The sequence below is a fragment of the Abramis brama genome (assembly GCF_963993115.1).
Source record: "Abramis brama genome assembly, chromosome: 22".
In the NCBI taxonomy this organism is placed as follows: Eukaryota; Metazoa; Chordata; class Actinopteri; order Cypriniformes; family Leuciscidae; genus Abramis; species Abramis brama.
Genome location: NC_139984.1, coordinates 20,958,352 through 20,975,444, shown reverse-complemented (window position 1 = coordinate 20,975,444; position 17,093 = coordinate 20,958,352). Strand labels below are relative to the sequence as shown.

Here is a 17,093-nt window from a genome sequence, read left to right as displayed (position 1 = left end):
CCGGTTTCACAATAAACCACGATAAAATGTCCTGACGGTTGGTATTATAGTTGAAAATTTAATTATCATTAAAACCGTGTAGCCGGAGCTGCTACTTTCTGTTTATGTCTATGACGAGTCACGCAGGTACTGGGCTACTCCGCAGTAGTACGACCATTATCAGTCGAAAATAGTCAGAATAAGGTGTACTCTAGTGATTCAGGATGAGACAAAAACACGGTTTGGAAAATGGATTCATGATGTACTTGCTTTTTATATGAATTTTGTACATTTTGAACAAAAAAGTTACATACTGCAGCTTTAATGTTTATGCTTAAAAGAAGTACATAGAGCTGCTAATTGTATCGCACAGCCCTATGTTTAAATTAATATAACGTATATGTATCAAGATTTTGCGGAACGAAGGTGTCCCCTGTCGGACTCCTATGCAAAGGCGTGTGTGAGTCTCTACAGTTGAGTCTTCTAAGATTACAGTAGAACAAAAGCTGGAGTTTTTTTAGAGGTGTGGTTGCACAGATCCCTGAGCTCTGTCAGCAGTTGAGACGTCTTGACACTTTGCCACGCCATAAAGCTGTCAAACATCAAGGTTGTTCTCCATATGCTCTAATTTGTTGTAAACGCCATTAAATCTGATGACAGAAATCGATTCACAAAAATCAAAAACAAGGTGGGCTGAACAGCCAGTCAACTGTTTTTCATTTGCTCTTTCTCATTTCCTGGAAGATACTTCCCATGTATGTGTCCCAGACTATCTTATGCCTCATCTAGTTGTTTGCGTGTCAAATTGCTCATCCACTTGTCTATAGATTCCACCTAAAAGTGAGCGAGGGTCGAGGAGATGTGATGTCACAACATGGCAAGAAATGAATGAGGATCTAGCATGTGCTTCTTTCGCAACGAAAGTCCCTTCCTCCCACTCTTCTACCGGCAGACACACCCTGTTGCTCAGCGACTTGTTCCATGTTTCCAATGCGTTGGATGGAGACCAGGACACGTCAGAGCTTGGCAGCTGAACCAATCCCATGCCGTCTTATGATAGACTCTGATATAATGATCAGCCAACCTTTGCATGTATCACTGTGTATTTTACAGCGGTCTGAGTAAACATATCCTGAAAGCAGGGCTTTCCCCTCCTGGTCATGTTTAATCAGCTATTTTCTTACAGGGCCGGCCTCAATGATGATGTCACAGTTTTCCGAGTAAACAGTTTAGAGTGAGCAATGCCTCTCTTGGGAAGCCTAAAATCCAGTATCTTCCCTCTACAGTTAAAGATTCGTTCAAGTTTCTTGAGAAGAGAGGCTTGAGAAATAACTTCAAGGCATCACTATTTCAAAAAGTGGAATTAAAATATAGTTTATATTCTTATTTTTTAATCTCTGCTGTTTACAGACTATGCCCCAGCTGAACATTGAACTGAACATTGGGTTTTCAACTTTCACAGACTCAAGGACAAAAAGTTTCTCAGTAACATTTTATAATGACAGGGATTGTATGATATATCGGGACTAACATAATATATAAAATAATAATAATACATATATGCAATATACACTATATTATATATTATATATATATATAATATATATTATATCATATTAGATCATATATTATTTATATATATACATATAATCCAAATCCAGCCCTATCCCTACAGAACTTCTGTTAAGGGAACATGGTGAGGATCGATGCACCCTGGTTTTCACAGTGCATTGTGGGACTTTTTAGGGAGCAAACGTTTCAGTGCCCTGGAAGGATTCTGCTATTGAAACAGCCCTTAAAATGGCCGACTCCCTGATCAGTGCCCTGACTACTGAACTAGGGAGCTGATTGAGACGCACCCAATGCTAATAAGGCAGATCGTCACCAGTCATGTGCGGGGCTTCCTCCTCCTCTTACCGCTTGTTTGGAGAGACTGTTTATGATTTATGGGGATTGTAAAAAAGGAGTGGGTGGATTTTTACTATTATAGGCTGGTTGTTTACACACTGTGGACACACATTTTATAAAAGGGAATTTTGCATAATAGGTCCCCTTTAATGTATAATAATATAAATTAGGATAGAGATAGGGCTGGATTTAACCCTTTAAGAGCATTATATTTAAGAACGCTTCAATTAAAGGGACTTTCTTCTCATCTATTCAACATTCTCATCAATCAAGTTATCTATATATTATGCTGTATCTTATGTTGTAATGCCTATAAATTCAGTTAAGCATCAACGTTTATCTGACTTTTTTTTTATAATAAATTTTTAGTTATCAGACATAAATATCATTAATGCTATTAACAAACATTATTAACTTCTATTGTGCTTAATCGATGCAGATGCTAGAAGCATTTGTCTTCATGAACTTGCATAGAATAAGTTTTGGGCCATAAATGTTGGTAATGCAAAAAAATAAAAAATATATAAATTTGGATTTTAAATTTCTAGTAATGTATTAGCTGATAATAAAATGTCTTTTGATTGACACTATTAAAATACCTGTTTTGATTAGAAATTGCCTGAACAGAGAAGAGGAACATGTGCTCATCACCAGCTCCTGCTGTTTGTTTTTATGTGTGTGTGAGAGGTGGTTTTCCCACAGCTCTGGTTGACTTTAACTGGCCTGTGTTGAATGTGTTGCCCAACTGTAGTTCTGACCCACTGGATGGGATTGTCTCTGAATCTGTGATCAGATATCGCAGAATCTTTGACTCAGTGATGCCGTGTTGATTCCACAGACTGTCACGCCAGACATGTCTCGAAAACAAAGCCCTCCACACATCCAGTTGCGGCATCAAATCTCCCTTTTCCGTTTAAAGATCTAGATTTCATACATGCACAGACACATTGTGGGTGTCATACATGAATAAAAAGTAGTAACTTCTCTGTTCATTAAGCACTTCTCTTTTCTAAGCATCAATGTGTACAGTATTGGTTTAGCTGCAGGGCAGAGGAGTGTTCTGAATTTGTGGATGTACTTAAGTCAGAATCACAAGTTTTCCCATGACATTGCCTCTACTATTTTCATGGTCACAGAGGTCACTGAAGCCTTTTTATGACCCTTAGAATCTGACCTTTAAATGACTCCTGTCAATCCTGGATGAACCGGACACTGTTTCAAACCTAGTGAGCTGCCTCACTCAGACAGCTGTAAGGCTAACACCTTAAGTCGCTGATTTGAAATTTTACATAGGCAAATAGCACTCCTCATGCAAAATGCACTCAGAAGTGATTTTAATTTAATTAGTGAGGTGATACTGTAAGTGTTAATATACATGATGGAAGTTACTATAGAATATACATTACTGCTGGGCATCTTATTAGGTTTTAAAATGGAGCAATAAACTCCTTACAGTCCCATTACAGCTTCTTTATGAAATGAATCATCCATCACGCATGGAGATCATATGATGAATGTAGCATTGTTTACTTGTTTTTTCTTGTCAGTGTAATGCATTATTACTTTTGTGAAAGTGTTTTGGGGAACTGATGTGGGACTGAGTAGGTTTGGCAGAAGTTAAAGCACCATAGAGGTTTCATGGAGGAATCTGGTCTGGTCTCATATGAATGCTGTGGTTTGGGGAACGGGCTGATGTTTTTGTCATGGAGACCAGGGGAATTTATGGAAGAGAGAATCGTGCTGACCCTCGGCAAATTTAGCTCCAGTTCAGGCTTGTCCGTTTCTCTCACGGCCCCACAACAGAGCCGCCCCCCTTGGGGTCTGTGTTAATTTGCATTAAAGAGACTGTAACCCGCACATGCACGAACAAGTACGCACGCACACATGTTCTCAAAGTCTCCCAAAGCCGCACCCTCACATGGCCTGTTCATTAGTCGCTTTGGGGAAGCTTACCAAGGTGTAGTGTCCTGATTTAGCCAGTTAAATGAGGCCGAAGCCCCTTTGGGAAGTGTCTGTAATAGACTTAAACACTGACACACATAATTTTTTTAACTGGATGTGCTGCAGTGCAGCTGATGGCTAGATAGATGGATGGATAGATAGATGGATAGATGGATAGATAGATAGATGGATAGATGGATAGATGGATAGATAGATAGATGGATAGATAGATGGATAGATAGATAGATGGATAGATGGATAGATGGATAGATGGATAGATAGATAGATGGATAGATAGATGGATAGATAGATAGATGGATAGATGGATGGATGATCAAATTCAATTAATTTTTATTTAATTTCAGTTTAGTATGAAAATGTTTCAGCTTAGTCATGAAAATGTATTCAGTTTAAAGTTTTTCCAGTTGTTGCTTTGTATTTTCATTTCATTTAACACATTTTTTTTTTTCAATAACATATTGTAGGATAAACATATTAGTAGCTTACAGTCTTAATTCTGTTGTATTGCTTTACTTTTTTCTACCAGTATACCTCACAATTTTGTCTGCCCTCCTATTGGTAGTTGCAGCACATTGAATGAATTCAAACCGAATGACTTGCAGTTGCTTTGTCAATGCAAATCGCTGGCAGTGTGAACGCCCATGTAATGTGGTGACTCAGTTTTGTATCCTGTGTTTGATTTACAGTGGATGTTCCTCCATCTATGATGTGTTCATATCTGGTGAATCATACCATTCACACAGTCGCATGTTATTGTTTAAGGCCATTCGATGGAAAGGCTCCCCAAACTTTTCGTTTATTTAGAGGATTAGTGACTAAATTCTCATGTTGTTTAAATGGTTAACATTCCCCTGGAGCTAGCACAAGCTTGTTGGGTTGTTTCATTGTTACTGGGACTGCAGAAGTTTTACTGAGCCGTTGATGGCCGTTGAACTACCTTGATGTGTAAATATTGAAAGTAGGAACACATCTGTGAGCACTTCAGTGATGGAGAGTGGCAGCCTGCTGAAAGCTAGTGACACCACTCTTTAAACAGTGTGCTTTAAACAAACCAGCAGATCTCAAAGGTCAGTGTGATTTATTGATTTGTTTGGTGCTCTAACTATGACAGATCTCACTTATTTGACTGAAGACCAACCTGCTACAGGAATGATGGTCACTCTGTCTGAATACTGAAGGCTTATCATAGACAAATTGAAATGCAATGTAAGTTGCTTTGGATAAAAGCGTGTGTGTGTGTGTGTGTGTGTGTGTGCGCAATATTTGTCATATTAATATTTAAGATTATACTATATTATTAGATTTATGTTTTTAAATATAAGATTTATATTTTACACTATATTTGTATATTATATTGTATATAATATACAAAATAAAGTAAAATGCATTTAAATGTAATATAATTTTTTTTTTTTAAATAATGCTTATTTTATTTTAATTATATGTATATATTAATACTATACGTAATGAGAGTTTGAAAGTTAACAACAAACACTGTCATTTATTAGAAGAGCAGTTTTTTTCTTTTCTTTTAGACTCTTAGTTCTTGAATTTTGGCAGCTTCAATTCTTATGTTACAAATTGTGGCCAGTCGAACATCTTAGCAAAATCAAAAGGCCCCAAACATGCTAGAACCGCTGTGGGCTGTTGGTTACCATTTTGTCTACTTTTCATCCTTTGTAATGTTTTTTTTTTTTTTTTAAATACTGTCTTCAGTTCTGAACATTTATATTGAAAATAGACTATGACTGTATTATTTAAAACCTGAGCTACATACTTGGACAGCGAACAAACCTATGCAGTCTAGGTTGGAAGCCACTTGATTTTAAGACACTTGGTGTGACTTCTCTCTTGGGAATGATCACTTGTCGTGACTTGACAGAGTTTTTCTTCATTTTCTAGTCAGCATCCAATCTGTTTGTCCATCAGTGCTCTAGCACAGCCCACGAGGAGCTTTCTCTCACCCCAGAAGTTACAGACTAGACTGTTGCCCATTCATGAAAAACAGAAAATCACCCACTACAATCAACACCTTGATTTGATTGTCCCCCTCATGTGATCACAAATTACAGTGTTTAGTGTCATAACACTACAAGTGAGGGTGAGATTTACAGTGTGTCCCTGCTGCTATCCTGCTTCTTAGTTGATTCAGATCATCTCTTTGAACTGCAGACACAAAAACAAAATTAGGATCGATTGTTTCCCGGCACCGCCACACTCATTTTACCTTTTAAGTGCTATAGACTCCTTGATATCCACACTGTTAACTAGAGTGGTTTTAAATGAGAAACAGCATGCACTGATGGGTTTGCATGTGACGCGGAGGTGGTGGTGAAAATAGTTAACAGAGCTGACAGGAAGTGATGTCAGTACCAGACACCCCGTCTTTAGGGATGCACTGAAAGGAAACTGAAAATTCTCGATGCACTTGGCCCGAAACCGAAGCCGAAAATGACTTACTAATTCAGCTTAGCTAAAATAATTACTAATTCCTTATTTTAAATTTAATTTTCTGTATTATTATTATTATTATTATTATTATTATTATTATTAGACTTTTAAATTAAATGTAATTATTTTACTGAATCTGAATTTTGAAAACTACAAGCCAATAAAAGAAAATAACCACACTTTTATTTAAAGTCACACAAAAATTGGACAGAAAATAGACCTATATTAAAATAATATTAAATATCAATATGTTGTTCTTCATTCAGTTCTATGCAACAGAGTCAGATTTAACAGATTTATTTTTTGACCAATTATCAAAATAAAGTATAGTCCTACATAGGGGTGTGCGATATATATCGTCTGCGATAATATCGTAATTGTTTTAACAATGTGCGATTTGACATTATCGAGTATAGCCTATCCCTCACACACACCCAGAGAGTGCATGCATACTCTGTGATGTAGTCTTATAGATTAGACTAGTGCTGGTGTGCATTTAGAGTGCACGCTTTCACTGCGTGATTTAGTCTTTATTATCATTTAGTAATAAATATCACAAGAGTGCAGTTTTTCTCCAAATATCAGCAGCATGATAACAAATGTGATATTGATTTTATACAAGTTTAATAAACAAGAAGTTAATATTAAGTGACTTACATTTTAGACACCATATTGCCTGTTTTTGCTCTATTTTGCCAATGAAAATAGTTCAAAACAAAGCCACACACGGCGGTGTTTCCTTACTGAGTGAATCAGCTTTTTGAATGAATCAGTTGACTAGGATAGATTAAAGCTGCAGTTCGTAGTTTTTCCTCTTTGTCGCCAACTCTGTTCGAAATCTGCAATTGCAGTTATTTGCGGAATTATCAACTTTACGTGGATTGTGCCTCGGCATGGCACAGCGCGGATGAATCCAATGTTTTGAGGAGAATGTGTGGCTGTCAGTCACCGCGCCGATGTGGAGACTGTCATTCGGAATCACAGATTCTACTTTTTGGAAGTATGACCAACCAGTTTTCACTGGAAAATGTCACCTGAACAAGTAACATCCACTTTTGTTCTGACCAAAGGAAAAAAAGAATTACAGTAATTTGCGCTGATTAAATCTAACGATCGCTTATCATATCACGTCAAACCATGCAAATTATAGCCTACTTCGTTCTCAAATTGTTAATGTTAACAACATCGGCATTGCGTGACTACATTTAATGTGTATTAGGGCTACCTGTAGTTCAGTACTCCGTAACTGTATGATTTAAGCGAACAAGTGCGCTACTGTTACATAATTGAACCATTGAAATGTCTTGCATGTCTAGCAGAAAAAAAGCCGTCTCTGCATTCATTTTGAACCCCTTTTTTCAGAGGGGTTCAAAACGAATGTCCTGAGGAAATCCACCAGTACCACTGGAATTAAAAACATTATTACAAGCTTACCGTTTTGAATCGAGCTACGTCAAGCAGGTAGTTTTGAAAACTGGCTAGTTATGTACTTGCTTAATAATTTATTTTGGATCAATTTTAACCCAAAAAAGTTACGGACTGCAGCTTTAAGATAGTCAAATGCTTCTTTCCTTAAATGAATCAGCAGTTTGAATGAATCGGTTGAATGATTCGCTCATTAACAGTGACTTGCTGTCACTGCTGTGAACTGACCACCACACAGAGTATGAAGAATATCAAAAACTTTAGGAGTCGACTGTCCACGACAGTCCTAAACCTGCCAAAGTACCAACACAATAAACACACTCAGCAAAATATTGTCTAATAATTGTTATTGAGAAAATCCTAGAAAATATCGAGATATAATTTGTCTATATCGCACACCCCTAGTCCTACAAAGCTTATCAGAGCATGTGAGCAGATAGCGGGGAGCGTGATCAGTGAACGAGGGTAGTGTCGTTTTACCAGCATTGCCCAGCACGGCTATACACACACCATGTTACAGCTCAGTATAGGGCTATTGCAAACAGAAACAAGTCTACTACAGACGCATTAAACGCTTATGCTTTTGTTTGAAGCGGTTATAAATATAAAGCAAGTATGTTTCGGACAACTTGGATCGTGTACCTTCCCTGGAGCAGCTAACTCTGTCTCTTCTATTTTCCATATGCTTTTGTCCATAGAAATGGGTCATTCACTACTGTAACGTGACATGACTGGCTGATGGTTTCCCTGGCACAGTGCACAGACGCGTCTAATCGATAATCAAATTCGTTGTCTATTATTTTCATAGTCTATAATAATCGATTTTATCGATTCCAGGGAACTACACTAACCTTTTCCACTGGTGGCACTTGCGCTACTAACTTTTTCAGTTACTGGCGCAAAACATGATTTGGTCGCACAAATTATTTATAGTAAGCCGCTCTGGATAATAATGAACAATAATGAAACTGTATTGCATACAGATGTGCTTTTTATTTTACTTGCCATCTTTTAAACCACATACCTTCTTGTTTTTGTTTTCTTTAACATTGGTTGGGATAGATTTACTGCAATAGAAAATACAGTACACAATAAAGTGCAAAATGGATTTCAACATGCTATGGTTGGCACAGATAGGCAGACTCCTGTAGTGATGCACCGATGTGAAAATTGTGGCCGATACCGATATTAATATTGCTGTTATGGCCGATACCGATATTTACCGATGTCGATATCTCTGTATAGAAAGCAAATTTACTGATAATCAAATAAAGAGATATTTTCCAAAACACTTTTTTTTTTTTTTTTACTTTAGAAATGACTGATATTGGGCACCTTTACCTGTGTTTGCAAAATATGTCTCACATAGTACACACATGCATTATATTGCATTGCATATAATGTGTGTTGGTCAACTTGTCTAAAATTAAGAAACCCCTAGAAAACAGTAAAAAATAAATAAATAAATAAATAAAAACAGGAACATTGTGTACAATTAAGATAGGCTACTTAATTTATTATTCCAATATCCAAATATGATACTAAATAGCACAGGGAAAAGGGCTTCTATTTGTGACGTGCTGTCTTTGCGTTTGAACATTGCACATTTTAAACAGGACACGCATTAGCTGCATAAATGTTAGCCAATACAAACATATTTATAGAAAACAGTTGACAATGAATAGACAGGAGTCCAATAATAGAATCACTTATTCTAAAAATAATATCAAGTATAAGTTAGACGAATCCGACATATAACGAGGGCTGTGTTAACAGTAAAACGTCCGTCATTTAACGAATTTTAAAAACATGGATGGATAATACAAAATGCTTCCTGACATTTTGACAGAAAAAAAACAAGCAAGAACAAAATTTAAACTATAGCCCGTCAATTTTCATTTTACAATTATCTTCTCTCTCTGTGTGCGCGCGCGTCCGTGTTTGAGAGAGAGCGCGAGAGAGAGAGCTCGCGCAGCACTGATACAATGGTACGTTTTAATCTAAGTAACGGTCGCGGGGCTGAAGCCAACTTGATGTGTTGAATGCTCAGAGCACGTTATAAAACGTATTCTTAAAATACACATTTCTGTTTTAATAAATGCTCATAGTAAATCATAGCATATTGCCTAAAACATAGGTAGCCTACAAAAATAATCAGTGATACATTTGCGACCCATTAAAAATTAGGGTCGCATTGGCATTTCAAAAGGTCGCATATGCGACCATTTTGGTCGCAGTGTAGTTCCCTGGATTCGTTTTTGCAGCCCTAGTCCATATATTGTGCGATAAGTCCATATAGTAAATATCGCGACAGGCCTAGGAAGCTCGCAACTTATTTGCCTTTTTAAACTTGGGCCTCACATGGACCAGCATATCACAAATAACAACCCTAATCATAGTGTTAATTCGAAAATAGTGATTAAAGCAACACAGGTCTATCACCAAACCCTGTACCATATGGATGACATATGGATTTAAAGTGTGTTGAGTGTGTGCATATGGGTGTTCGCATGTACAAGTGTAATTCCACACATTCCATCTGCCTAGTTGGGCCCTTTAAGTCTGTTAATATCTGCACCGGCTCATCACATAGCCTTAATAACAGCTGATTCTTTTGGACTGACCCCTGCACCCTGTGACATGCATCACCAGCTAAATTTGACCCAATTGTGGCCGTAGTTAAATATGCAGCAGTGTGCATTCTTCTTCTTCTTCAATGTTTTTTATGAGTAGCAATGAACGACTGTTAAACGGCTTTTTAGGGTGTTTATAAAGAGGCCTCTTAAATCAGTTGGACTGTATACAGAGCTTTGAGTGTTTTCAGTGTAGGCAACAGTCGTTTAGGGTTTCTTTTATTTGGAAGACCTACTTGTTTCAGTGAACCAGTTCCAAAAGAATCAGTTCACAGACTTGAGTCATCACTGAGAAGTGTTCCCAAACATCCCTTTGCTGGTATTTTGTTGTGATCATGATGTTTTTCATTATATAGATTGCCTAAAATACGTTTACCAACATGTTGCTTTCCTGACAGTTTTACTACTCAAGTTCCCCCTTTAAGGGTGTACACACTGACAGCGATTAAATCACTGGAGGTCGGCAAGTGTCATGCATCATGAGGCGGATCATATGAGCCCCATTTTCTGTAGTGGTGTAATGTTTGACTCGTTTTCTTGATGCATTGATTACAAAACCTGCCGATTCAAATGCATAATTTGATCCTTGAATTGTGAATTAAATTGATTTGATGTCTATCCACTTCGCTAAATGTCTGCATTCCCATTGGTAGACACCACTTTAAATCACCACTCATTTAAATGAAGTTAAAATGCTCAGCGTTGTCAAATTCCCAATGGATTTGTTGTTTGCCGACTCAAATTGCCAGCTCTCTTTGAAATTGAACAACTTGCAGTCACAATCAATGTGAATGCCTTTGTGCAGTTCGGTGTTTTACAAATTAAGCAAATTGACAAAACAGTTTTAATGACAATTATCACTACACTGAATTATTATTAATAGTATTATTATTTCACTTATAATTACAAAAACCGGCATGTACTTAATTTTGACTTGACCTCCACCCAGCTTTATTTATAAGGTGGTGTAGGAGTTAAACGAGGACGTCACATCAGCAACTGATTAACCATTGTGGAATGAGAGCCATTAGCTGATGGGAATTAAGTTTTACATTGGCTAGTTTATGAAAAATAATCAGGCAAGTTATTTATATTCCTGTCTTTCTCATGGCCGTTCACTTCATTTTAGAGACCGCAGAAGCCTGAAGCCTAGCAACCCGAAAGAAAAAAACACAGCACTCCTGTGGTGGGGTATTCAGCACCCTCTTAGTCGGGTTCTTTGTTTTTGCCCTCATTTTCTTGTGTGTGTGTGTGTGTGTGTGTGCGCGCGTGCACGTGCACTTCCTCCCTTGTGCTCATGGGTTTTTCCAGTCACCCTGGGGCCCGATGGAGCAGGAAGCCCCACAAACTTATCATTTCCTCTGCTACTGGCTCTGCCTGAGCCTTGTGTATGGTAAACACACTCTCACACACAGATCCTGACAGGCTTGTAGGGTAAATTCAAGTGCTGACACACTGACACAGATAACACCGTGGATGTTAAACAGGTATTTGTAGAAACATGCACATCGAAGCCCCTCACGGTGAGCTTGTGTGTCTGTTCAGTGTGAAGTCTGTTTTGAGTCCTGAAGGAACTGGCTAGCTATCCCTTTTGGCCACCGTTGCCTTTCTGCTAGCCAGTTGGCCCCGGTCATCATCCAATCAGCACATTCCTCCCAATGAATACACTGGGACCAGTTTTGGCAGGCCACGCTGGGTGGGGTAATGTTCATATCCTGTGAGCTGACCCTTACACACACACTTGTATGAGACATCACAGCCGTCACAATAGACCAAAGTTTCTACTTTCTAAAGTTTGTCAGCCAATCAGTTACATGCAGGCATGATTCCTCAATCCTTAAATAGACAGGTATGTGTAGACACACAGATGAAAGGAAGTGAGAAAGGGAGGGAAAGAATAGCTCTTTAGAGCAGAGCGAGTGGGCACAAAGCTCCCTCAGTGCTGGAGTGGCACTGCCAGTTTGTGCAGACCTGTTGTTGTGTGAGCACAGACCCTGCTCTGTGTGTGTGCGTGACCCAGCTGCCCTCCCAGCATTACATCAGTCTCCCACATCACCCACACACACAATGAGACTCCAGTCAGCCATTCCTCCATATGCCCAGCACGCTGCCCGCATGCAAAAAGCAGCTTTACGCTCTCACACGTGTATGTGTGTGTGTGCAGTGTTGTTAGCTGAGCTATTTATTAATGATGTTTGCTAAGACAAGTATCCCTATTATTGTTGCTGTAATTTGATTGGATTTGGATTTGATCAAATTCCTAAACCTAAGTATTAAACTTTTGGCATGTAAACCGTCCTGCGTTGTTTGTGTTGTAAACACTCAGTGTCATGATGTTCCAAACCAGTATGACTTTCATTCTTCTGTGGAACACCAAATATATTTAAAAAATGTTTTGGACCCCATTCCCTTGCATTGTATGGAAAAAATTGTTCTTCAAAATATCTTCTGTTGTGTTCCATGGAAGAAAGAAAGTCCTAGAGGTTTGGAACAACATGACGGTGAGTAAATGATGACCGGATTTACATTTTTCTATGAACTATCCCTTTAATTTAAGCACCACCCTGAATACATTATTAACACCACAACATTCACATTGCCCTGGCAACTACTTAGAACACCTTAGCAACGCCCTGGAAACTCTCCAGAATACCCTATTGGCACTATTGCAACCAAATAGCAACATCATGGCAACTCCTTAGAACAGCTTAACAGCTACCTGGAATGCCATATCACCACCCTGACAACTCTCCAGAACACCCTATTAACACCTTAGCAACCACATAGTAACACTACCTAGCAACTACCTAGAACACCACAGCAACGCCCTGGTAACACTCCAGAACACCAGAGTTACACTATTGCAAGCAACCACAAAGCAATGCCCTGGCAACTAACACCATAGCTACCATATAGTACCGCCCTGGCAACAACCTAGAACATCATAGCAACACCCTGGTAACTCTCCAGATCACCCAATTGACACTATAGCAACACCCTAGCATCTACCTAGAACACCATAGTAATGGCAATTTGGCAACCATGAGCTACAAAAACATTTTTCAGAAAATGTTACAATAAACAAATCAATTTTAACTCATGTTGATAAAGTTTGTTCTGCTTTAAGAGGTTTTAAATAAGGTATTGTGTTTGTGTGTGTGTGTGTGTGCGTGTATGAGCTGTCACACACTGAGCAGAGTGGGCAGGAAAAGACTGTTGTGTTTCTAGGCCACATTCTTAAGCAGAGAGAGAGTAACCAGGCATGAAGTCTGCGCTCAGCGCGGCCTGTCCCCACAGAAGTGGCATATCTCTCTCTCTTCTCTCTCTCTTCTCTCTCTTCTCTCTTCTTTCTTCTCTCTCTCTCTCTCTCTCTCTCTCTCTCTCTCTCTCTCTCTCTCTCTTCTCTTTTCTCTCTTCTCTCTTTTCTAGCTCTCTTCTCTCCTCTCTTTTCTCTCTCTCTCTCACTCACTCACTCACTCTCTCTCTCACTCTTTTTTTCTCCCCTCTTATAGCAGAACTGGCCCACTTGGCCCCTCTGACCTGCCTCCTTTTCACTTCTGTCTCTGCAGAGTTCATGCTGACATGTTGCATGTTGATTTTTCAGTATAAACACCATTGTGTGTAATCTTATCACCTGAAGCTGACAGCTGTCTCCTAGACAGACCAGATCTGGTTTAGAAAAGAACCAGGAGCCTGGTTGTATCCTATGGAGTCAGCAGATCCGTCACTCCTAGTTTTGCTACTCAAATTTGTCTGTGTAATGTGTGTTGCCTCAAACTCTCTGCAGGCCACGAGGTGTGATCCTCATCCAGCCGTGTGTCACTGGAGTTTAGGAGCTACTTGTTTGTCACAGATTAGAGGAGACATGTGTGAGTACAAGTTAGAGAGGGGTGTTTTGTTTGGCTTTTAGGGAGCGCTAACGGCGGACATAACCCACAACAGTAATGGTAGTAGGCTTGGCAAAAACTGCTGTAAGAGAAACGAAAAATTGAACAGGATGGAGGTGGATCCATGTGATTGACTCACATGGCCATCCTTCTGTTTTTTGCTTGTTCTGTTTGGTTTTCTTAAATTTTATGGAACTGTTAGCCCACAAATGAACATTGTGTAAGTATTTACTCACTCTCTTGTTATTTAAAACCTTATGACTTCCTTTCATCTGTGGCACACACAAGGAGAAATGTTGAGAATGTACTGGCCACTGTTTACCTTGAAAGTGAATTGGGATCTGGGCTGTCAAGCTCTAAAATGACTCAAAAGCACCATAGAGGTTTAGAAAAGAAGTCAATATATTTATATTTTAGGTTTTCTGAAGCTGGTGGCTTTATGCGAGTAAGAGACTGAAAGACATGCTATTTTGCCATTTTGCAGCTTGGCCCCTTCATTTCACAGTTCTCTTTTTGTGTTTCACTAAAGAAAGATGAAGTTAACCATAAATATGATAAATAGTTGTGAAGTTTCTCTCTAGCAATAATCGCTAATTTTAAAATGCGCAGAGAGAAACTTGTTATTGTGTGCTCACCAGTCACACAGACCGACAAGCTCAGTTTGTGGAAGTAGACGTGTGGTCCCATCATGTCAAATATATATTTATATATTTGTGTCGTTTTGTGCTCTTACAGGTGACATCACCCGCAAAGGCTATGAAAAGAAGCGAGCTAAACTTCTGGCCCCGTTCGTACCACAGACCCAAAGTAAGACTCCCCACATAGACTTCCTGTCTGCTAATTTTCCACCTCCTCTCTGATTCTTCTTTTGTTTTGCATGCCACACAATGCCATCGTCACACTGATCTGAGTCAAATAAATGATTTTCTATAGTATTTTTATATAAAGGTATTTTCATGTTACTGCTGTGTTTAATTTTCTGGAAACCAAATCCAGCTGAAGAATATGATGTAGAGGTGTGACATCTGTCACATTGCGTTAATTACGTTGCACTAGTTCCACAAATGAAGAGATTTGTTTTGTTTTTTCTCTTTTATTTGCAATTGTTTGGCTCCATGCTGCATTCTAGTGGTGATAAGTAGAACTCTACCTGCTGGAGTCGTCAGCCTCTTCATTAAGAGAACGCACTTTAAAAAATAAAATACCCTTGAAATAGTCTTGCGACCATTGGTAAACCACCTTCTTATCTGGAAACTTTGAGTAATTCAATCATCAGTCAACACACAAACATTGCTCTTCTCAGGCTCTTTCCGGCCTATTAATGTCCACACACACACACACACACACACACACACACACACACACACACACACACACACACACACACACACACACACACACACACACACACACACATATACACACATATACATATAGGCTTCCAGTAAGCAGCAGCCCCCTGCCAGTCATGAAGGAGGAACTGAAACAGGTGAGTTCACTATATTGGTGGATTTTGACAGTTTAGTGACCTCAAAACTGACTTCCTTGCTCCATAGTTATGAGCCATTACATACTGGATAGCAGGGACACGTTTACACAATAGGTCTGACCTTCAGATATAGTGAGATATGTCTAAGACACATTTGTTGCATAGATATGTTCCTATTTGAAACCCCCGATCAAATGTGCCATTTTGTCTTCAAAGGTGCCATTTCAGTGCTTTGAAGTTAAAGTTCACCTCCTGCTGTCCGCTTCTGCCCTGTCTCTGTGTTTCTGAGGTTGACGCTTCCTCAAACTGTATATATAACATAAACATGTTATACCAAATACGTTTGCCCAAAAATGAAGTTTCTGTCATTTACTGTCCTTCATGTTGTTTCAAACCCTTTATTAAATGATCTCTTCTGTGGAAAAGAACCATGTTTTTAAGAAATTGGCTTAAGTAAATATTGACTTATAAAAGGGACCTATTATTCAGAATTCACTTTTGCATGGTGTTTGGACATAAATGTGTGTTGGCAGTGTGTGTACACAACCACCCTAAAAATCCACTCCTTTTTTTTTAATCCCCATAAATTATAAGCAGTGTTTCCCAACGACCTGTTTGGAGCCATGGGGCTGGTGTGATGTCACAACAGCCACAGGCCCCGTCCACGAATGTTGACAGACGCTGTGGTTTTAACATAGACCTGCACTGATCGAGTTCACAGCGAGTTGTACACATCTGCCATTGCTGCACTGACGAGAATGTAGGTGTTGTGTGGCTGGATGTATTAATCTACATAGCCCTCTCTCTATTTACTCCTGAAATCTGAGCCAGCCGCTGAAGACGAGGTGGATTAATTTTGTTTTCAAAGAAAATGCTCCCTCAACTCTACCGAAATTACTTTATGTACTTGCGCACTTCTTATACTGTTTACTCAGCTCTTACGGTGATTTTCTGGAGTAAAACTGACGCTTCATCTTTTGTGTGATGTACAATAAACTTTATTAAACTCATCAGTATATTTTTGGCCATCATTCGGACGGGGTCCTCTACAGCAGGCTTAATAGTGGATACAAGCAATGACATACATTATAACCGTAATTAAAGTAAACTATACCTGTTCCATCTCCATACAGCATATATTCTCTGACTCTGTAGGCATTATTGTCCGACTCCGGGTCGAAATAAACACCGTTACTGAGAGTTTCTGTTTTGATATTATCATCATTCTGTGAGATGAGATTGTTCTGACACTGAGCGCGAGCTCGTGAGGCTCCGCCCCCTGTGGCGTGCAGCAGCAGCTCATTTGCATTTAAAGGGCACACACTAAAACAGCATGTTTTTCTGAGCCCCAAAAAGTGA

The 17,093-nt window shown here is 39.0% G+C and overlaps 1 protein-coding gene across 1 annotated transcript in view; it reads left to right on the top strand.

The window, feature by feature from the left end:
- The window catches only part of dip2ba (disco-interacting protein 2 homolog Ba), a 49,641-nt gene that overhangs the window by 12,707 nt on the left and 19,841 nt on the right, over positions 1-17,093 (top strand). The window contains exon 2 of the mRNA XM_084099792.1: positions 14,981-15,052. Coding sequence (XP_083955918.1) covers positions 14,981-15,052 — 72 coding nt within the window. The remainder of the gene's footprint in view (positions 1-14,980; positions 15,053-17,093) is intronic.